At 39.3% G+C, this 24716-nt stretch overlaps 1 protein-coding gene and 1 non-coding gene across 2 annotated transcripts; one reads left to right on the top strand and one right to left on the bottom strand.

The window, feature by feature from the left end:
• Positions 1 to 13194: 13194 nt before the first annotated feature.
• Positions 13195 to 13998, bottom strand: LOC145039849 (uncharacterized). Its single transcript, XM_078987854.1, has one exon. It carries the CDS (start codon positions 13996 to 13998, stop codon positions 13195 to 13197), a length of 804 nt encoding a protein of 267 aa, XP_078843980.1.
• A 538-nt stretch (positions 13999 to 14536) lies between these two features.
• Positions 14537 to 14643, top strand: LOC145044696 (small nucleolar RNA R71). The gene has a single exon (XR_013681641.1). It is a non-coding gene; the product is annotated as a small nucleolar RNA R71 (small nucleolar RNA).
• Positions 14644 to 24716: the final 10073 nt, after the last annotated feature.

The raw sequence follows: 24716 nt of genomic DNA, 5'->3' as shown, positions 1-24716 counted from the left end.
CTTCGATATCTTTCAATCAGTAACCGGGAGCTACCCTCTCATTCGGTATCTTTTAACCGGTATCCAAGGACTATTCCACCCCTGCTATTACTAATACATATCAATCACAACAAGCATATCAAATACAATGATCATATCAAGCATAGTAATCATATCGCACATCAATTCTAAATGATTATCACAAAGACAACCATCTACACAACTCCCTTGCTGGTGGGTCGACATTATGGCCGTAAACCCACCCCTACTAGAAGAAGAGTCACCTCTAAGTCGTGTAGTGTCTGCACTGTGCTCGGTGTGAAAGTTGGCTCTCCTCGACTCCTCAATCCCTACACAACAACCCTTCTAACTTATCAACTTGTACTCACAACCCCTACAAGGGTCAACATGAATTCAGGTCAAAGGTAAAGTTAAAGTAAAACCCTGGTCAAGTCATATTTTGGTCGACCAGACTCGCCGAGTCCCTTCGTCCACAAAATACTACAAACACGTCCCCACTCGTCAAGTCTAGAAAGAGTTCGACGAGTTCACCTTCAACAACACTTCCGTCAATTCTTCATCCGACTTGCCGAGTTCTTTCTTGAACTTGTCGAGTTCATCTTCAACATACGAAAGTGTCCAGTCTATGACTCGCTGAGTTGTAAGTACAACTCGTCGATTCTATCTTCAAAGATTGGGGGATTGCCTTTGACTCGCTGAGTTTGTTCTAACACTCGTCGAGTCCCATGATACCCAAGTTCAAAACAAGTCCTTAACAGGCTGAGTGTTCCTTCCACTCAACCAAACCATTTCTAGAATAACATTTTTTGGGGAAAAAGCATCCCGACTCGCCGAGTCCCTCTCTGTCCACCACTATACACTCGATTATAATGGGTCTTAACACATCAAAACTATAGATCTGGCCTCATAGGGCCCATTTTTCACGTAAAGGTAAAAACTTGATGCCCATGCATGGGTCTTTAAGCTCAAAAGACCCAAAGATGAGGTCTACAAGGTGTATGGGGCTCTTATGGACATAAAGTTGGCACCTTTATGCCATGAGGACCCTTGAAGACCCAAGATCTGAAACCTTTACCCCTCACTCAGCTCTGGAACCTGAAATAGCTTAGAAATGTCCCAAAGATGACAAGTTCCAAGCCCTAAAATGGATCTATCAAATGTTAAACAAAGGCTGGAGCTTTTTACCTTATATGAATTGGAAATGGAACATAACCACTGGATCCACTATCCTCAACTCGATCTCTCAAGCTCCTTCCTTCTTCTCAATCATCACAACCACCAAATGCACCAGAAAATGTCTTAATAATACTCAAACATAACTTGGGTTTCGATTTAGGGCCTTCTAAAAGTAAGAGGGGAGATGGAGGCTTGTTGGGGAGGAGGTAAATTGTTTAAATAGGGTGCAAACCCTAAATTTTAGGGTTTTGTCCAGATAGCTCCTAGTTGTCGAGTCGGTCTTCCGACTCGTCGAGTAGGTCACTAAACCCCTGTGTCCAAAATCGATTCTACTCAATGAGTTGGGCCTCCAACTCGCCGAGTCTCAGGCCAAAATGTGATAATTACATGAATAAAATGCATACCAGGAACCGGGTGCTATACGATTAGCAATAGTGTTCCACCAAGTGGAAGCAACTACACCCTCGGATAAATCTTTATGGCAATGCGGCCGAAAAGTACCAAATTCTTTAGTCATGACCACAATGTTGGATTAGTGTCTATGTCCATAACTATTTTGGTATGTACTTTTGGGTTGCCTTCATCAAAGCAACTTGATAGGATGAATTATGGAGAGAAAGGATTAATTATGATTTATTAATATATTATGAGAATAATATATTAAAGGAGAAATCATATTGTTTAATTAATATTAGTCAAGAATTAATAAGAATTAAGTTTGTGGCTAAAAGACATTAATTAAACTTAAGGGACTAGAACTATCAATTGTATGATAGTTGAATATTGGGCTAATGGACTCCATATTATAGGAATGGATGAATTCTATGGGGGAAACCCATTAGAAATCGTCCACGGCCTTTAAGAAAGGAGTTCATGGGTTGCTTAGGGCCTAAGCATCCAAATTAGGGTTTCCTTGTTAGATAACCCTAATAGCCTCACTATTTAAGGACCCCTTGGGCACCAAAAACGTGGGCAACTGAATCCTTAGGGTTTCTACACGTTTTTGGGTGTCTTCTCTCTCCTTATTCTTCATCCTCTTGCTCTTGGTGTTTGTGAACCATTAGAGGAGTGACATTTGTGACTCTAAGCTTTCTAAAGTCATTACAAGAAGGATTTGTGATTGTTATTGCTATATAACAATCAAGGTAATATCTTAAACTCATTACTATATATAATATTGGTTATCATATGCTAGATCTAGGGTCTAAAGTCTTGGATGAATAGCATGTACAATAGAGAAACCTAGATCCAAGCATTAGGGTTTACATGAGCACATATGATGTTCTTATGGCTAAAACCCATCACATAGAGTGGTCATAAATACCCATCCTCCAGCTCAGTTCGATGATGTTGCACTATCAGACTTCCCCACCAAGACAAAATGTGAGGGCATTTGGGTTGTAAATATCATTACCCCCGTAAAGTAACAGTGGGAAAAAATTCCCAGCATAGCTCCTAGTACACTGACTCTTGTATTCGGAAAAGTTGATTCCACCCGTCACATGTAATTGACACTCCATTTCGTTGAAAAGTCTTGATCAAATATGGGGCCAAATCCTCTTCTAACCCTGCTTGTCCCATCTAATGCCAATCAATTTCATTTGGCACATAAATCTCCTTCCTCTTTAGTGTTTCCAACTTTTTTTTTCCCGAACTAGTGTTGACTTGGAAGTTATTTGTGAAAAGTTTAACCATGGGATATCCCCATGGTTGTTTATACGTGGGCTTTATCCTATTCTATACATTTCCTACAAAACTAAACCCAAAACACCACAAACAAACCACAGAAAAATTAAAATGTTAGAAATCAGGACAACTGCAGCACAGACTTGTCGAGTCCATGAACATACTCGGAGATTCGTATGAAATGATCGAGTCAAAGTGATAATTTGGACCAAATCATCCATCAAAACTCCAAATTTATTCCAGGTGTTTGTTCAGAGATGTATATCAAGCATTAGTTCACAAAAAAATTCAACAAAAACACTCTAATTTGACAAGAAATCAAAACTCTAGGATTCAAGTCAAGTAAAACTTGGATTTTGCACAAACTAGGGTCATTATTGTAGCGCCTATGTTTCTAGGCTTGTCATTGATAACGATGTAATAGGCTAGGTTAACCTTTGTAACCTGTCTTCAAATAATAGAAGATGTATTATTTGAGTATTATATGTTTTGTGCTTAGACTTAAATGAATTAAGGATAAAAATAAGCATCAAAATGAAATGTTAGATAATAACTATATCTATGTAGGATGTGGTAGTGGTCGTGATGAGTTTTCTGAATATATAAAGAATGCTGAAATTCGAGTTATAACGAAGAAGTTATGACCTGTCAAAGTTTCGCGACAGAACCGACACAACACTGAATGACGTAAAATACAAATTTAAGATAGAGCGATATCTAGCCTTATAAATCTAAACGAAAGTCGTAGAATACGTTAAACCGAGAGCGTACATAAAAAGAACTCCCAAATCTGACTTCGTATGAGGAAGTTATGATTTTTCGAAGTTTCAGCTTAGCAGTAGACAGCCCGAAGTTCGAATATGAGATCGAGCGATATTTAGCGAAAACTTTCTAAATGAGAATTGAAGATCTCATCAATAGTAGTGCAACAACGGAAAGACAGAAGAAAACGGACGTCAGACGAAGGAGTTATGATTTTTAAACGAAGTTTTCCTGTCCCGGCCTACTAAAAACAATATAAAAATAATATAATAAAAATAAATTCAAAAATAGCTAATGGGGTCTAAATGAAAGCTGTATATCTTGTTTTTACCTACGCGTGCATATAAAGAACGTCAAAAACGGAGCTCCTATGCGAAAGATATGGATTTCTGAAGTTCGGGGCGCGAAACCCGGTACTGTGTCAGAGTTCACGACGTGAAGACTTGTTCACGATGTGAATTCAGAGATTTGACCCTTCCAGAGCTGCCAGACCCAAGTGGATGAGTGACGCATGCAGTGACGATCAAGCCTCACGACGTGAGCATTCGAAACTCATGATGTGAACCCAAAAAACCCACTTTATAAATAGAAATCGAGGGTCAGCGGATTTAGGTTGCTACTCCCTTACTCTCCCACTCCCGATATCCTCTCTAAGCCCTATTCTAACCCTCTGAAGCCCCAGTATCATCTCGAGACCCGAAGCGAGTCCTGAAGCCCGAAGATCCCGAGAAGAAAAGAGTTTCCGAGCCGAAGCTCTGCCTGCGAGAAACCCGGTATGTGAAGATCTTCTAGATCTACCAAAGAATACTACTTCTGCAAGCCGTAGTACTGTCTGATCATCTTCTGATCAAGTGAGTGTATATACCTTATCTTTCTAACACATAGATATAAACTATCTCCGAGTGAATACGTGCTATGTATATATAGATATATATTATATGTTACTTGGACTGAATCTTTATATTTGGAACGAGTATTAAATGAATATCTTATCAGTTTTTAAGTTGCATATGTATGCATATATATATATATATATATATATATATATATATATATATATATATATATATATATATATATATTATCTACAAAATGGTGGGTAGAACTTGGGTAGATAGTTGATGTGTGATAAACTGATGAGAGGCCTCGATGTTGTTGATATTGACCTAGTCATGTAGCGGAGTGTAGATGACGACCACAAACTCTTTCTAGATAGTCCTGTGGAACCTAGAAGGTTCATAACCTGTAGGTGTTGTGAACAATGTGTTCACCGGTGTACTCTATCCCCCTCATGGTTGCCTTTAGGACATCTATTGCTGAGGAAATCCCTTGCAGTAGTGTCCATCCCAATGAAAATCCTAGATTAGGTCCCTGGTAATAGATGTTGTTTTAGGGAAGTAAAGTGAGGATAACGGGAATGGGTAATAGGGTTATTGTTGATTGGTGAAATTAAATATAATTATTTATTGTGGGTTGAAAACCCTATATGCTCACCAGGCTCCCAAGCCGGACCCACTCAGTCTTATTTGTATTACAGGAAGTGGTGCGAGGGCATATGATGGATGAATCATCAAGTTGTTTTGTTTATGAGCCTGTATATGTATATAACTACTGTATGGCTTGTAATATGTCGTTTATGCTTTTTGGTATGTATCGGAACATGACATCCTGAATATTATTAATTAATGAAAATGCATCTCTTGATGAAATGCTTTGATAAACTTTATTTTATCATATTTTGTTTTGGGAACAAATTCTGCAACTCTTTTAAATCAAAAGGATTTACTTTGAAATTATTTTAAAAGCATAAATGAAACCGGTCTTTTCTGGCCGTGATTTTGGGGATGTCACAATTGGTATCAGAGCATTAAAGGAGCATGAAAGGAACTCGACAACTGAAAGAGCATGAAAGGAACTACCCCACTCATGATTTGGAGTTGGCAGTGATAGTTTTCGCTCTAAAGATACGGATCATAAAAGTCTCCAATATCTCTTTGGTAAGAAGGAATTGAATATAAGGCAACGATGTTGGCTAGAGTTACATAAGGACTACGACTGTGAGATACTTTACCACCCCGGTAAAGCAAATGTTGTTGCTGATGCTCTCAGTCGGAAAGTCAATCTTGAAAGAAAAAGGCCAAGAGCATTGAGAATAGAAGTTGTCTCGACAATTGTGGAGAGTATAAAGAAAGCTCAAGAAGAGGCTTCTGAGAAAAATGACCGAAAGGAGGAACGCTTGGGCAAAATGTTGGTGTTCGGTATAAACAGCCATGGACTGAAGGTGTTCCAAGATCGGATTTGGATACCTAAGATAGGAGGAGTCACAGATCTTCTGATGGAAGAAGCTCATAAGACCATGTACTCGATTCATCCCGGTAGCACTAAAATGTATAGGGACCTGAAACCCTACTACTGGTGGTCGACGATGAAGCTTGATGTTGCAAAGTATGTGGCCGAGTGTGTGACTTGTGCGAGAGTAAAGACACAACATCAGAAACCATACGGGAGTTTAGAACCTTTGCCTATGTCTATGGGTAAGTGGGAAGATATTGCTATGGATTTTGTCACTAAACTGCCCAGAACGAAAAGTAGTCACGACATGATTTGGGTGGTCGTTGATCGATTCACTAAGAGTGCGTATTTCATAGCAGCCAATGAGAAGTGGTCTATGGAAAAGCTTGCGAATTCTTATGTGAAGGAAATTGTGAGGCTTCATGGTGTTCCGTTAACGATTGTATTGGATCGTGATAGCTATTTCACCTCAAGGTTTTGGAAAAGTCTACAAGAGGAATTGGGTACCAAGTTGTGTTTGAGTACAACTTACCATCTACAGACTGATGGTCAGAGCGAACGAACAATACAAACGCTTGAAGATATGCTGAGAGCATGTACCCTTGAATTTCAAGGCAACTGGGATGAACATTTGCCTTTGGTACAATTTTCCTACAATAATAGTTTCCACTCGGGCATAAAGATGACACCTTATCAAGCTTTGTACGAACAGAAATGTCGTACGCCATCTTGTTGGCTTGATGCTGGGGAAAAGCAATTTATGGGGCCTGAGATGGTCCATCAGACTGCTGAAAAGTTGAAAATAATTAGGGAGAGAATGTTTGTAGCTCAGGATTGTCAAAAGAGCTATGCTGACAAGAAAAGAAGACCGATGACTTTTGAAGTTGGAGATTCGGTTTTGCTTAAAGTCTCGCCGTGGAAGGGACTTATAAGATTTGGTAAAAGGGGAAAGTTGAGTCCAAGGTTTATTGGACCGTTTAAAGTTCTTCAGAGGATTGGGAACCAAGCTTACAAGCTCGAATTACCTGAAGAACTGAATGGTATTCATAGCACTTTTCATGTGTGTTATTTGAGGAAGTTCACGAGAGAAGTTCCTGACATGATTCCACTTTCAGAGTTGAGAATTGATGAAAACAAGAGGTTATATGAAGAACCAGAGGCAATCGTTGACCGAAAGACTAAGAAGTTACGATGTAAGATGGTCGAGTTAGTGCTTGTCCGTTGGAAACATACGAATGAGCCAAATCTCACCTGGGAGACGGAGAGTGACATGATGAGTCGCTACCCACATTTGTTTGTTGATGTGTGATTCTGGGGACATAATCATTCTAAGGTGGAGAGAATTGTAATGCCTGTGTTTCTGGGGTTGTCATTAATAGCGATGTAATAGTCTAGGTTAACCTTTGTAACCCGTCTTTAAATAATAGAAGATGTATTATTTGAGTATTATGTGTTTTGTGCTTACACTTAAATGAATTAAGGATAAAAATATGCGTCAAAATGAAATGTTAGATAATCCCTATCTCTATGAAGGATGTGGCAGTGGTCGTGACGAGGTTTCCGAATATATAAAGAATGCTGAAATCCGAGTTATAACGAAGAAGTTCTGACATGTCGAAGTTTTGCGATAGAACCGACACGACACTGAATGACGTAAAATACAAATTTAAGATAGAGTCAAAATTAATATAATAAAAATAAAGTCAAAATTAGCCAATGGAGTCAAAATGAAAGTTGTAGATCTTGTTTTTACCTATGTGTGCATATAAAGAACGTCGAAAACGGATCTCATATGCAAAAGATATGAATTTCTGAAGTTCGGGGCGCGAAAACGGATCTTGTTTTTACCTATGCGTGCATATAAAGACGTGAAGACTATGTTCACGACGTGAATTCAGAGATTTCACCCTTCCGGAGCTGCCAGACCCAAGTGGATGAGTGATGCATGCAGTGACGATCAAGCCTCACGACGTGAGCATTAGAAACTCACGACGTGAACCCAGAAAACTCACTCTATAAATAGAAATCAAGGGTCAACCGATTTAGGTTGCTACTCCCCTACTCCCCCACTCCCGATACCCTCTCTAAGCTCTATTCTAACGCCCCGAAGTCCCGGTATCATCCCGAGACCCGAAGCGAGTCCCGAAGCCCGAATATCCCGAGAAGAAAAGAGTTTGCGAGCCGAAGCTCTGCGAGCGAGAAACCCGGTATGTGAAGATCTTTCAGATCTACCGAAGAATACTACTTCTGCAAGCCGTAGTTCTGTCTGATCATCTTCTGATCAAGTGAGTGTATATTCCTTTTCTTCTAACACATAGATATAAAGTATCTTGAGTGAATACGTGCTATGTGTATATAGGTATATATTATCTGTTATTTGGAATGAATCTTTATATTTGGAAGGAGTATTAAATGAATCTTATCAGTTTTTAAGTTGCATATGTATGCATATGTATATTGTTATCTACAAAATGGTGGCTAGAACTTGGGTAGATAGTTGATGTGTGATAAACTGATGAGAGGCCTCAATGTTGTTGATGTTGACCTAGTCATCTAGCGGAGTATGGATGACGACCACATACTGTTTCTAGACAGTCCTATGGAACGCTAGCAGGTTCATAACCTGTAGGTGTTGTGAACAATGTGTTCACCGGTGTACTCTATCCCCCTCATGGTTGCCTTTAAGACATCTATTGCTGAGGAAACCCCTTGTAGTAATGTCCGTCCCGATCAAAATCCTAGATTAGGTCCCTGGTAATAGATGTTGTTTTACGAACGTAAAGTGAGGATAACGGGAATGAGTAATCGGGATGTTGATTGGTGAAATTAACTATAATTATATATTGTGGGTTGAAAACCCTATATGCTCACCATGCTCCCAAGCCTGACCCACTCATTCTTATTTGTATTACAGGAAGTGGCGCGAGGGCATAAGATGGATGAATCATCAAGTTGTTTTGTTTATGAGCCTATATATGTATATAACTGTTGTATGGCTTGTAATATATCGTTTATGCTTTTTGGTATGTATCGGAACATGACATCCTTAATATTGTTAATTAATGAAAACGCATCTCTTGATGAAATGCTTTGATAAACTTTATTTTATCATATTTTGTTTTGGGACAAATTCCGCAACTCTTTTAAATCAAAAAGATTTACTCTGAAATTATTTTAAAAGCATAAATGAAACTGGTCTTTCTAGCAGTGATTTTGGGGATGTCACAATTAATCTACCAAAGATTGGAACTTAACAAGATTAGAAGTAAAAGATGTTACCCTTTGATGGGATTTGGAAGGAAACACAAGAGATTGAAGATGAATGCTTGAGAGGCGTTTTTGCTCGTCAAGTGCTGTGGTGGCTGGTGAATGAAAGTGTTTTAATTTTAGGGTTAAAACCCTAGTTTACAGAATGTAATTTTTTTTTCTGGTTAAGACGTGGACTCGCCGAGTAGGGGTACCTGCTCGACGAGTAGGTGTGCGATTCTGCTAAAATTACGTGATTTTTCAAATAGACTAGCCTAGTAAGGGTATTTACTCGTCGAGTTTTTGAACGTGTTTGAAAATTTTGAAATTATTTTGTGTTCTTTAAATTTATGCCACCATACCCCATACTTGAGCTTTGCTTGCCATCAAGCAATCATTTTAAACAAATAAGAAGATTGATATAGACAAATCCAAAAAAAAATGTAAAAGAAATGTAAAAAGAAAGCAAACTCTAATATCGTGTTGCCTCCCGAAAGCGCTTCTTTTTGAGGAGTTGTTAGCTGGACTCCTTCATGCTCTACGTTTTAGTGGTTTCTTCCAAATCCAACCCTTCTTCAGGTCCTTCATCTTTTGGCATTCCTTATTCATATCTCTTCACCCAATGCCCATTAACCTTAAAAGGGATTCCATCTTTTGATATAAGCTCGATAGCTCCATGTGGGAAAATTTGTTTAACTATGAACGGCCCATCCCACCTTGTTTGTGGCTTGCCCAGGAAAAGCTTTAACCTGAAGACTAGAACCTTTTGTCCTTCATGAATATCCTTATTACCCTTTAGTCTCATGTCATGCCATTTCGTAGTCTTGTCTCTATATATTAATGAACTTGTGTATGCTTCATTTCTAAGTTCTTCAAGGGCATTCATTTGCATTAACCGGTTGGTGCGAAGTTCTGCTAACTCAAAATTACACATCTTTAAAGCCCAATATGCTTTATGCTCTATTTCAACTGACAAGTGACAATTTTTTCCATAAATTAACCTATATGGTGTAGTACCAATAGGTGTTTTAAAATCCGTTCGAAAAGCCCAATGTGCATCATCAAGCTTATCCGACCACTCCATTCTATTCCCTCCAACCAATCTCTCCAAAATTCTTTTTAATGCCCGATTTGTCACTTCAGTTTGTCCACTTGTTTGTGGATGATAGGATGTCGATAATCTATGGTGTACACCATATTTTTGTAACACCTTAGCTAATTGATCATTTTCAAAGTGGGTGCCCTGATCATTAATAAGAGCTTTAGGAGCTCCAAACCTTGAGGATAACTTCTTAAGAAAACACACCATCACTCGAGCATCATTAGTAGGTAATGCTTGTGCTTCCGCCCATTTAGATACGTAGTCGACTGCCACCAAGATATATTTATTCCCTTTCGACATTGGGAATGGTCCCATAAGTTCTATCCCCTAAATATCAAATATCTCACAAACTTGATTGTTTTGGGGCATCTCGTTTTGGGATGTTATGTTCGCCATTCATTGGCACGAATCACATTCTTTGACATATTAAGCAGCATCTTTAAAAATTGTAGGCCAATAAAAACCGATATCAAAAATCTTTTTAGCCGTATATTGTGCTACATGATGTCCTCTAGTGGTCCCTCTATGTAATGTTCCATGATTTCCCAACTCTCTTTCCCAAACACACATCTTCGTATCATCCCGTCTGTGCAACTTCGAAAAGGGTATGGCTCATCCCAAAAGTGATACTTGATTTCTGAAAAGATTTTTTTTTCGGGTTAAATCTTTTGGAATGTATTCAGTTGCTGAGTAATTGGCTATATCCGCAAACTATGGTACCTCTCCTCTATCACCAAAAGTTATTCTTCGGGAAAATCAGCTCCAATCTCGTTTTCCTGGAATTATTCCAAATGCGAGTTCTCTAATCTTGATAAATGATCGGCAACCACGTTCTCCATTCCCTTTTTATCTCTTATTTCAATATTAAATTCTTATAGAAGTAAAACCCAACATATGAATCTTGGTTTGGCATATTGTTAAGCAAATAAATACTTCAGGGCAGAATGGTCGGTGAAAACAATTGTCTTGGACAAAACTAAATATGGTCGGAATTTATCAAAAGTATAGACCACCGCTAGCAACTCTTTCTCAGTAGTAGTATAGTTTTCTTGAGTCGGGTTCAAAGTTTTACTTGCACAATATATAGACTGAAAATTTTTGTCAATTCTTTGTCCTAAAATGGCTCCTACCACGTAGTCACTAGCATCACACATTAGCTCGAAAGGAAGATTCCAATTTAGGGCTATCATAATAGGAGTAGTGGTCAACATTTCTTTTAACATCTGAAATGCTTCATGACATTCTTTAGAGAAATCGAATGGAGCTTCCTTCAAAATAAGTTGAGTCAAAGGCCTAGTGATATTTGAAAAGTCTTTAATGAAACGACGATAAAATCCCGCATGACCAAGAAAGCTCCTTACCCCTTTTACATTTGTTGGAGGTGGTAATTTTAGCTATCGTGTCAACTTTTTCTCTATCTACCTCGATCCCCAACCTTGAAACCTTGTGTCCTAAGATAATCCCTTCCTTCACCATGAAGTGGCACTTTTCCTAATTTCGTACTAGGTTTGTCTTCTCGCATCGTGCTAACATTAGGGCTAAGTTGGATAAGCAATCTTCAAAAGAGGATCCGAAAACTGAGAAGTCATCCATGAAAACCTCCATTAATTCCTCAATCATGTCGTGGAAGATAGCCATAATGCACCTTTGGAATGTAGCAGGTGTATTGCATAACCCAAAATGCATGCATCTGTATGCAAACGTCCTACTTGGGCATGTAAAAGTGGTATTTTCTTGGTCTTGTGGGTTCATTGGAATTTGGAAGTACCTCGAGAAACCATCAAGAAAAAATAGTATAGATGACCGAAAAGTCTTCTAGCATTTCGTCAATAAATGGTAACGAAAAGTGATCCCTGCATGTAGAATCATTAAGCTTTCTGTAGTAGATGCAAACACACCACCTGGTTACTGTTCTTGTTAGGATTAACTCGTTATCTTCATTGGAAGCCATCGTCATTCCTCTTTTCTTCGGTACCACGTGCACCAGAGTTACCCATGGGCTATCGAAGATTGAGTAAATGATACTAGCATCTAAAAGTTTAACCACTTTGTTAACAACTTCTTGCATATTTGGGTTAAGTCTTCTTTGGAATTGAACTATAAGTTTAGCTCCATCTTCTAGGTTAATCTTATGAGAACAATAGGTTGGACTAATCCCCTTGATATCAGTTATCTTTCATGCTATGGCACCTTGTCTTTTCTTTAGTACTCCCACAGGGCTTTCTTTTTCATGTTTAGCTAGATCTGAAGCTATAATTACCGAATTTTGTTGACCATCTTCAAGAAATTCATATTCCAAATGATTAGGTAGAACATTTAGCTCTGATTTCGTGTTCTGTATGTTGAACACGACGAGTCCAGTTAAGGGACTTGACGAGTCTCGGGAAAAATTTCTTCTGATTATGTTTTTTTGAACGAACTCGTCAAGTCAGTGGATGCTACTCGGCGAGTCGAACTTTCAACACTTTCGATTAATTCATTATACTTAGCTTCCTCGAGCAATCTCTCTATCTCCATCAGGTATCTTTCAACATCAAATTCATCTTTAAAGGTAATGGTGGACTTGCTTGGCTTGTCTTCTTTCCATTCTTTCATTAATTCTTCCAACTTATCAACCGAGAATGCCATGTCATCACTATACCTTGCATGCTTCATTACTTGATCAACTCCAAATGTAACTGAATCGTCTCCCACGCGAAGGGTAAGTTTAGAATCTTGCATGTCTACTATAACATTCACGGTGTTGAGGAAAGGTCTTCTAAGTATGATCGGGACTTGAGGATCCGCTTCCATATCTAGTACTTTGAAGTCCGCTGGGAACATAAACTTATCAACTTTCACTAGTAGATATTCGCATATTCCCCTTGAAAATGTCATCGTTTTATTTGCTAAGTGAATATCCATTTGAATTGGCCTTGGATCCGGAAGATTTAATTCTTGAAGAATGAATATGGCATGAGGTTAACACTTGCCACCACATCAGCCAATGCATGTATAGTTTCTAAATTTCCGAATTGACAATGCATGGTCAAAATACCCGGATCAACCTTCTTCTTAGGTAATTTGTTCAACATGGAAGCTTGACAATTTTCATTTAGAACCACCTTATTCACTTCTTCCATCTTCTTTCTATTTGTAAGAAGGTCCTTTAGGAATTTGGCATATTTAGGCATTTGTACAACCGCCTCGATAAATGGCATACTAATTTGAAGGGCTTTTATATGTTCCAGGAACTTTTGGTAATCAATATCATGCTTATCTTTTCTGGATCGACTTGGAAACGAAAATGGAGGCTGATATGGTTTAATATGAGGTTTATCTTTCTTTTCAGGTGGGGGACTCGTCGAGTCCGTGTCTTCGACTCGACGAGTCGCATCGGGATTTTTCGATTCTTCTTTTTCTGTATCTTCCTCTTGCACTAATTTAGGATCTTCTTTCCGGATAGGGGCCAGAGGTGTAATTATCTTCCCACTCCTAGTTGTCACAATGTTTATATGTGCGCCTTTCGGATTATTTTCTGTATTACTCGGAAGTCGACCCAGTCGTCTCTCATGTATTTGTAGTGCAAGTTGGTCCAATTGTTTTTCAATGTTGAGAATGGAAGCTTGTTGATTCCTAAGTAATGTTGCTCGGTCTTTCATCATGATCTGGTGCTCTTTAATTAAGTTTTGTTGCTCCATAATTTCAGCATCGGTATCATTGTGCTTTTTCTCGGATGCAGCTGCAAATCTCATAAGCTTATCTTCAACGGACAACTTATTTTCTTACACCGGATCCTCTTTTTGATAAAAACCTCTTCCTTTTTTCTTATACTTTTCCTCCTTTTCCATCTTGTACTCATAATATGGTAGCCATTCTTTGTTGGGTTTTTGCCAATCATCATCATATCTATCACCGCTTGAGTAACACACTTGGGCTTTCCGACTCCCATTCTCGTCAAGGTCACAATATTTAGTAAGGTGGGGCCCTCTACAGTTTTCACATCCCACTCTAATGGCATGGATGGATTGGTCCATCTTAGTTATTCTTCGATCCATGCTTCTAATTTTTCCATCATTGTTGCCATGTCATCTGAAATAGCATTCACCATCCCTCTAGTTGAGTCATTTCTTGGGTTATGATATTCTCTAGAGTGTTTTGAGAATTCTTCAATTAGCTATTTTATCACCGGGGGGGGGGGGGGTCTTTGTGAGTGGTCCTTGTGAATCAAGGAGCTGCCTAGTTGTCACATTAACTCCATCATAGAAAATGGAGACTTCTTGTTGACTGTTTAGATCATGGTGTAGGCAGTTCCTTAGTAAGCCTTTGTATCTCTCCCATGCATCATAAAGTGACTCTCTAGCTTGTTACTCAAAATTGGCTATGGCTTCCTTCAATTTTTCTATTTTTGAGGGAGGGCAAAACTGATCAATAAATTCCTCACTCATTTTAGCCCAAGTGGTGATGGATCCTGGAGGGAGTGATTTCAACCAATCTTTTGCGGATCCCTTAAAAATCTGATCCGTAACATACGAAGCAAAACAGTATCACAAGTCACATTAGGAACATTGAAGTAGTCGGCTATGTCGTTGACCTCGTCTAGATGCTTGTATGCGTCTTTGTGATCTTTCTCGAAAATGGGATTTCCTTAAGTTGGGCAAGTGTGTGGCCTTTAAGTCCAAAGCTAGCAGTTGCAGGATCTGCAGGTTGCACGAGTACTCGGCCAGTATCGTCACACATCCTTTTATTCCATTCATCCATGGGAACTTCATCGATGTTAGCAATGTTGTTAGCGAGTTCGCATTCAAAGTCGCTTTCTTGTTCGTATCAGGACTCGTATTCAGTAACTTTTGGAATTGGATTTCTTCAAAATTTGCAAACTTGATTTCCTCGCTCTTTTGACTGCTAGACTCACCCGCTTTCTTGCTTTTCTTCTTCCCAAAGATTGATTTAAGGTCCTTGAAAGGTGATTTCCTTGACAGGTTAGTGTCTTCAACGGCTTTGTCTTTGTTCTTTCTAAGAGCGGATTTTAGATCTTCGTATGGAGGAACCAAAGGTGTGTTAGAACCTCGGGTCATAAAATACATGTAAGAAAACAAGAATCACGCGTAAAAAGAACTAAAATGAAATAAAAAAACGAAACTGGAAATTTGCCTTAGACTTGCCGAGTACCTACGAATGGACCGGACGAGTTCGATGGTAAAACAATTTTTTTTTTATCAAAAATCCTAAAAACAGAAAAACTTAAAATTTATACCTAATAACTAAATTACTAAAGCAATAACTTTGTGCAAGATAGATCTCACATAAACGATCGATAACACTAGCAATGAAAATTAATTTTAGAACCGTTCCTCGATAACGACGTCAAAAACTTGATGTGTGTAATGCACTCGTTTTAGTCCTACATTTTAAATATAATATAGACACACAAAAGGCAGTGTACCTGTCAATTGATGGTATAGTTAAGTAAGCAAAGTATCAAACACAGGGAATGGAAATTAAGCTAATTACTAGGATTATCTAAAACAAGTAATAAAAGGAAAAGGTTTTCTCTAGTTTTGCAAGACTAGAAACTTAAACAATTAAATAAAACTCAAACTAAGCAATTAATAGCTAAAGCAAATAAACAATCAACTAAATTCAATTATAATAAGACTTCTATTTAGGTTCGATTCATTTACTTATATGGTTGATTTTATGGCAAGTGCAATGGATTAATTGTTATTGGCTACTGATTAATGTGATTAGGTTCACGTTCGCTATTACTAATCCCTAGAAAATAAATCAATTCAAGCAGGGATCAAGTGATTAAACTAATAAATTTCCTAGTTTATTGATTCGGGTTAAGTAAGACTTGTAGTTAGCTAATCAAATTAAGAATTTAATTAACCTCTTGTTGATGGTTCATCACACAAGCTCACACATTAACTTACCTATTTTCTAGTTAACCCTAGTTTTATGTTTGCTATTCGTAGGCACATAACACTGTTCATGCAGCTTAAAATACTTGTTAATTAACATAAAATACTTGTTGTTAACACATAAGGTTCTTCAAGAATCTTAACAAAACAAAACTCACCAAATTCAATTAATTTAACCACAAAATCAAACCATATTCATAAATTCATCTACCCTAAATAGAATATATTAGTTTTAGCTCATGATTACAATAGAATGTAGCTCAAAAACAAGATCTAATAGTTCACACATAGTTCAAACAAAAGATTAAGTAAAGAGTAAAGTTAGATTGCCTTTGATCTTCTCAAAATTGAAAGCGAGGGTTGTTCCACGAGTTCCAGAGCTCCAGCTGCACCTCCATTCATAATTTACTTCCCAAGGGTTCTAGAGAAGGGTGTGGTTTCAGGCAATTAACTTCTATTTATAGATTTCTGAAAATAGAGGCTAATTCCCGTGTCTAATAACCGACTTGCCGAGTCCCTTATACAAAATCCGTGTACGGCAAGGACTTCTATTACTTCGCAAATGTTCGTGTGGACTCATCGAGTAGGCATCCAACTCACCGAGTTCTTAAGGACTTTTACTCTTTTTCTTCTTTCTTCAATCCTCGAGCTCCATATTGCATTTCCCGCTTCCTTTTGCTTTTGAGCAGATCTTTTAGGTTGAAAATAAATTTTAAACATAATTAAGTGCCTTTTGTCCATAAATTGCATCAAATTAGCCAAAAAGTATTAAAATTCTATACGAAATATATAGCTAGATATTCAATTATCAAATAGGGATCACTACCAAGTTCCGAGTGAGGGCTTTATTGGTACCACAGTATGCAGCAGACGGGGAGATGAAGAAAGTAAGGTATCATAATATGCAGAGAAGAGTTGAGCTTTGCAGTGTTAGACGAGGGAGGCCGGGATTCCAGCAGGCGGTATTGCAGGTATGTATCTATTGCTTACGTTCATATTAGTTATATTTGTATTTATGGTTGTCAAAATCTTACATGGGTTTGGATAAGCATACATCTAATTAATTTCTTTGCCCATGTATGAGTTATATCTTAAATTAGTGTTATATGTCATTTGCATACCGTGAAGTACTAAGTGGTTAGAAAAGGTCATTTCCCTTTTAGCTGGTTGGGAGTGGTTGATGTTATCTTGGGTTAGGGTCGAGATCAGTTCAGGGTCATTGTGTGACGGTCTACGTTCATGTTCTCTTGGATGGTTATTCGGCATCGTCAGGATGCGGTGGTTTTAGTAGTTGTCCTTGGAGTGGCTGTTGGAAACGCCAAGGGAAGTGGCTTTTGTTGAGGCATTGGTTGGAGCATCTGTCTTTTTGTATTTAACATTTGAGTGTGGTATAATTTCAAGCATCAGGGGCTATCAGATTTGTTGGGATTCGGGAAGTGTTCGTCTGGTGTTTAGATGTTTTGTGGCCTTTTAGGGGTTTGTCTAGTGATGGAGCACTAGCATTGGCAATCGATGGTTGTCATTGGAGAGACTGTTGGAAAGCAAAAAGGATTAGGAATCCTTCAATTCTTACGTATTGTGTGGGCTTAGTTGAATGTAAGTGGGGGAGAATCACACAGGTATTCAGGATCAGAAGCGGTTTTTAAACCGGGAAAAGTTTCGCATTCTCATCGGGAAGAAAGACGACCCAAGTGACTATTTGGATTGAGGATAGTATGAGTTGGAAGTTTGGGAAACTTACCAACATTGAGATCGCATTCTCTTGGTACTTGATAGTAGACCTTGGGGGACCAAGTTGGGGTTTGAGGCATTGCTCAAGTTTAGCTTGGGAGTTCGGTTGAGGGTGCGCTCGACTATAAGAATGTTCTATTGTTAAATTAGCGGATGGCATTGGTCTGCGAGTTCAGTTGGTGGAAGTGTTGTAACACTACGGGGTAGCTGTAAGATTCACTAGTTAGCGGTTAGTGGAAGTGTTGTGAGACTATGGGGTAGCCGTAGCATTCACTAGTTGGCGGTTAGTGAGAAGAGTCGTAAGAGTACGGGGTGGCCTGTAGCATTCACTAGTTTACAGATAGTATAGGCGTACTATAAGATTGTGGGGTGGCCCGTAGCATTCACTAGCGATCAGTTAGCATGAGAAGTGTTGTAAGACTATGGAGTGGACCGTAGCATTAACAGGTCCAGTGCAGCAGTGGGAGGGTAGCAAATTGTGATTGGCTCGTGAATTTCTTTGAATAGATGAGGCCAGAACAGGTCAATCCGCCAAGTCGTGGAAGGGCCCAACATGCTTAGAATCACGACATGGTAGGTCATGGGAGACCGGGTATGAGGAAGACTACAATTGGTCCTGTAGCATTTAGCTTAGTGTCGAGATAGTGTCAAGATAGTTTAGGTAGTTTTCACCTGTATGGATTTCTATCGGAGGTCGCGAGGGGCGACTGTGTGGGAGTTTTTTAGCTCAACAACTGGGCTGGAACCTGGTAATTCAGTTGACTGGCAGACGAATTTGGATCAGGGTGGTCTTGTGACAACCCGATATTTCAACTCTTTGTAATGGCCTAATAGGTCAAGTATTGTAACCATTTTTGAGTTAAGCAAAATAAACGTTGATAATAAAATGTCCAAAAAGTTTCTATTTAACTACCTACTATGTTTTATATCATTAAACCGGGATCGTACGTAAAAGAGAATGCCCAAACCCGACTTCGTATATTGAAGTTAAGATTTTTCCAAATTCGTCTTAGCAACAGTCAACTGAAAACTCGAATCAGAGATCGAGCGACTTTTGGCCGGAATGACTTAAACGAGAATCGAAGGTCTCAACAATGGTTGTTCAGCGGTAAAAAATCTGGCAAAAACCGACGTCAGATAAAGAAGTTATGAATTTTTAAAGAGATTCCTTAATCACGTCATTTTAATAAACAAATAATAAAAATAATTTCGGAATTTGCTGACGGAATCTAAACGAAAGTTGTAGATTGTAGTCTCACCTTCGCGGGGATATAAAGAATGTCGAAAACGGAGTTCGTATGAAGGAGATATGAATTTTTGAAGTTTGATAAATAATTTATATAGAATTTTTATTAAAAACTTCGGTATTATCCGAAGTCCGAGTCACGCAAGTACGCCCCGCGTACACGAGTACGCCCAGCGTACTCGAGGCCATGGCCTCGGACCGTCCACGTCGCCCCTATGCGAGCCTACCCCCCCGTCCCATCCGAAGTGCGAGGCAGTCGAGGACTCGGTCATGCGTGACGTACGCGTACGCCCCGCATACGAGCTTACGCCCCGCGTACGGAGGCGGTTCCAGCCTCCTATAAATAGGATGCGAGGGTTCCCGGAAAATTTGCTCATTCTCTCTCACTTTTCTTGCGTTTTACGTCGTTTTCCGTGCCTGCACTACCCCGAAGCCCTGGTCATTTTGTGCAAGTCCCGAAGGTCAATTTTACTCCCGAGATTCCCGAGAATCCCGAGAAAAATCCGTTTCCCGAGACGAAACTCTGCTCGGTTTTCCATCTCGCTATCTTCAAACTTTCAAGTGAGTTCATACCCCTTAATTAACCCTTTTAATATTCTAAACGCTTTTATATGCTTTCTAGGGGGGAAATACAAGTAAAGCACACGACTACTATCGGGTGTTATATATAAAGATTATTATATACTTTTATTAAGTGGAATCATGTGTGATTTACAAAGTTTATAGGGAACTCCTGTATACAAAAATATATTACAATAGATTCTATCTTTAAAAACTATAAATGGTTGTAATGCATGTATAAACTAAACATTTTCTTAGATTTAAAGTATGTTGTGTCTATCTTAGACGCTACGAAAATCTATGTTTTCATAACAAGTGATTCTTTTCTAGATATTCTAAAAACAAACGAGGCACACTTTTAGAAAACTATAATAGGTATCATTTTATGAGGACATTGCTAACTTTTACATACTAGAAACACGATTTTCGAGAAATCACTTTCATGTACGATAACAAACGAACATTTCAACACGTAAATCTGTTTTTATACTACGGTTCTGTGAGACATTTACTTCACGTATGTTCGAGTACACATTTCAAGTCCTGTATTATATACCAGAATCCCTTGGAGGGGGAGCATGGTGTTTGTGTATAGATCTATACGGGCTTGGCAACCCGTGCCCTGACAAACGTCATAACATTCCAACGCCTGAAGAACGTTGTGTATAGACAATCCAAGTCAATAGTATGGTTATAAAGCTCACAGGAGGTATTAAAAATACATTGATTTACGAGGTTTTCAAACATATTGGTTACTTTTACACTTGCAAACATTTTGGAAACAAACTTTGGTCTGGAAGGAAGACTACTTTTATACTAGTAGAAAATACAGGATTTTCTAAACACAAACAAACAAGGATAAGATATTTCGTTTCATACAAACATTGTCATTAAATACTTATGCAACTCACCAGCTTAAATGCTGATCTACTCTTTCAAAATTACTTGTATGTCCCAGAGATTCAGTAACTACAGATATCATTATGCTTTTGATGAAGAGATGCTGCAGCGCCAGTTTAATCTCATATTTTGACATCATATTTGTGACTGATTTTAAACATTTAACGTTTGACAAATGTAAACTTTCAATTATATATATATATATATATATATATATATATATATATATATATATATATATGATGGTTGTATTGCTTTCTTTACTATTTATTCACTTTTTACGCTACCACATGAAGTCATCCGCCCCCGAACGTTTCCGCCGTTTAGGTTTGGGGGTGTGACAGATTGGTATCAGAGCAATGTTTATAGTGAACTAAGTATATCGAACCACATAAGATATACAAACTATAAATGCTTAAGGGACTAATACTCTCTGACAAAACGATTTTTATTTACGCCTAAGCCGCGTTTAGTATAACTTAAAAATGTTAGTTCATTCAAGTACAAATACATGCATACAACAAATTAGTTTCATGTTTATTAACTATACAACAAGTATTTAGACAAGTTGGATACTACGATTAAGACTCGATATATGTAATCGGATTTGGGACAAATATCGCGTGATCAACTATATTTGTCCGAGATCGGACCAATGTATATTGAGGAACGCTCGCAGTGAGCAATGAGTCAAAACTTACCAAAAACATTACAAAGATCAAACACAAGAATTTAAATACTATAGGAGTATTTGGTGCATACGCTAGATTAATTAGTATTACATGTCTCAAGTTTTATTCAAATCTTATAACCCTATTCTCGTATAGTCAAATGGTTGGATTTCACCCGCATGGAGACCCCTACTACCCACAACAAGGCAACGAAGGATGGATTGAAGAGGATCCGGAGGAGGACGAGGAGCCCATTGAGTTGGATGGCGGGGACGACTCCGGGACGGACTCAGAACCGGAAATAGTCAACCCTCCACCCATTAGGAGGAACTTTCAAGGACCGACTCCCGTCTGGGGATGTCACCTCGTCCACTGGAGCCAACAACAACGTATATGCTCTCCCTATGGCATGTGCCGAGATTTCTACGATGTCCGAGGTGGAGGTTCAGCCGATCAGGCACTCCCGCTTATGGTGGGCAAACTCGCCAATCAGTCCTACCAATCGGGGGTTCAAGCAAACCGAATCCAAGAGGTAAACGTGGAAGTACAAATCCACACGGCTGATATTAACCACCTAGAGATGTTGCAGAACGACATCCACATCCGCGCTGAGGCATTCCAAGCACAAGCGAATGCAGCCTTCGCAGAATTGAGGGAACAACAAGCCGCCCTTGATAGGCGTCTTATGGAGTCGAAGCAATCAGATGCAGAATCGAGCTCCAAGCGCAACACCCGTCGCAAGTAGTACTTGTGAAAATCCTCAAATTTTGTTATAACTTAGGACCTCGGCTAAAAGTCTTTAAATTTCTCGAACTTTGTAATCGGAGACCCTTATAAGGGTCAAATTTTCATGATCGTTGTATCAACTTTTATATTAATATAAGTGACACTATTATAACTACATTGAGTATTTCGTTCAAACCTTGAAAAGTCATCGAGAAACCAAATACTTGTTTCATACTTTCAGTCTTACAAATAACTTTCATTTTTATGCTATCATCTGTTGTTGAACCATGGAGATTTGGTTCATGAGACACATTCATTTGTCACTTATTCTTATCCATATCATCATCTTTTAAATGTATAGTTAAAGATGCCTCCACGCAGGAATACAAGGCGTAACCCTATCAATGAAACACCGATACCACCACCACCTTCACCTTCACCTCCTCAATTTGATGTTGTCATGTTCCAAGCAGTAGTCACCGCAGCAGTAGTAGCTGCCATGTCACAACTAAATAACTCGAGTACTAATGACTCGAGAACTGGCACACACCTTTCCAACCATGGCAAGAGTCATGGGCAACCCCGAGAAGGCTCTTATAAGGACCTTACTAATGGCAAACCCTGTATGTTTTATGGAACTGGTGGTGTGATGGCTGTAAGACAGTGGATTGATAGGACAGAAGCAGTCTTTGAAATTTGCTCCTGCCCCGAGCACAGCAAGGTCAAATTTGCAACCTTCACACTCATTGATAGAGCTTTGACTTGGTGGAACGGCCACGTTAAAGTACTTACTCTAATTGTGGCAAACTCCATTAGCTGGGAGAGCCTCAAAGCCATGATGATGAGAGAATACTGCCCAAGGGGAGAGATTCAAAGGCTCGAACATGAACTTTGGACTCTCGGGATGGTTGGTACCGACATCGCAACATATACCAACAAATTCTGCGAGCTGGCAATCCTTTGCCCATATATGATTGCTCCTGAGAGCAAGAAAATAGAGAGGTACATATAGGGACTGACGACCCAATTACGATCAAGAATGTTAGCTTCCAAACCTGACACCTTTGAAAGTGCTAAGGAACTGGCACAATCTCTGATTGACTACGGAGGCCATCGGAACTCAACTATTTCTGCACCAGAACCACAGAGAGGAAACAACAACAACAACAACAACAACAACAACAACAACAGGAAGAGAGTATGGAATAAAGGGAAGGGTGGGTCTTCCCAAGAACCCGCAAAGAAACAACTGGTTTCGGTAAATGCTGCCACGGTACCTACTACAACTCCTACAATCACCTACCCAACAAAGCCTTATGAAGGTAACCGTCCAAAGTGCACCAAATGCACTTACCACCACCATGGACCTTGTCGGGAAATGCAGTGCGCCAACTGCAACAGAAAGGGACACACAACCCATTTCTGCAGGGATCCCGCAAGGCCGATCACTCAAGTCCCCAGTGCAGGTATAGGCTAGACTTGCTACGGTTGTGGCGAGGTGGGCCACTACAAGAGGAACTGCCCTAAGGCAGCAGGCACCGGCGGTGTGGGACGAGTTTTGACTATACGCCACCACGAAGCTATAGCAGACCCAACTGTAGTTGCCGGTACGTTCCTCCTAGATAATTCATATGCATGCATATTATTTGATAGTGGAGCGGAGAGAAGCTTCGTGAGTCAAAACTTTATTCACTTACTTAAACCTAAACCTAGCAAACTAGAAAAATCATTCACTGTAGAGATGGCCAACGGAAAAACCGAAAACACTAACTACATATACAAGGACTGTACGTTAACTTTAGACGGTCATTCTTTCCCAGTCAATCTCATGCCGGTTCCTATTAAAAGTTTTGACGTCATAGTCGGTATGGATTTGTTAAGTCTTCTTCGCGCTGACATTATGTGTTTTGAAAAAGCAGTTCACCTTAATCTTCCTAACAACGAAACATTAGTGATTTACGATGACAAATCAAGTACGAACCTTCGTATCATTTCGTGCATCCAGGCTCGAAAGTGTTTACGGAAGGATTGTCGAGCATTCCTAGCGCACATCGTCGATACAAGCCAGGAACTGAAGGACATCAAGAACATTCTAGAAGTACGCGATTTTCCCGATATCTTTCCAGAAGAACTACCAGGATTACCACCACAACGCCAAGTCGAATTCAGAATCGACGTAGTTCCAAGGGCTACCCCAATAGCGAAATCGCCTGATCGTCTGGCACCAGCAGAGATGCAAGAACTTTCCAGTCAACTTAATGAACTCCTGCAAAAAGGATTCATAAGACCAAGTTTGTGACCTTGGGGAGCACCGGTCTTGTTCGTAAAGAAGAAGGACGGATCGTTCCGTATGTGCATCGACTACAAAGAGCTGAACAAACTTACTGTCAAGAACCTTATCCTCTACCCCGCATTGGCGATTTGTTTGATCAACTTCAAGGAGCAAACTACTTCTCAAAGATAGATCTACGATCCGGATATCACCAATTACGGGTACTTGAGGGGGATATTCCCAAGACAGCTTTCCGAACTCGTTATGAGCACTACGAATTTGTCGTAATGCCATTTGGATTAACCAACGCACCAGCGGTATTTATGGACTTAATGAATATGGTATGCCATCCTTACTTAGATCAGTTCGTCATTGTCTTTATCGATGATATACTTGTTGGGTTTTGAGCAATCTAACACTTCCTAAGTGTGCATGCAACCCT

The sequence above is a fragment of the Lactuca saligna genome, chromosome 4, assembly GCF_052625555.1.
Source record: "Lactuca saligna cultivar CGN05327 chromosome 4, ASM5262555v1, whole genome shotgun sequence".
NCBI lineage: Eukaryota > Viridiplantae > Streptophyta > Magnoliopsida > Asterales > Asteraceae > Lactuca > Lactuca saligna.
Note: the sequence above shows the minus strand (reverse complement) of the source record. Positions and strands in the feature narration are given on the sequence as shown.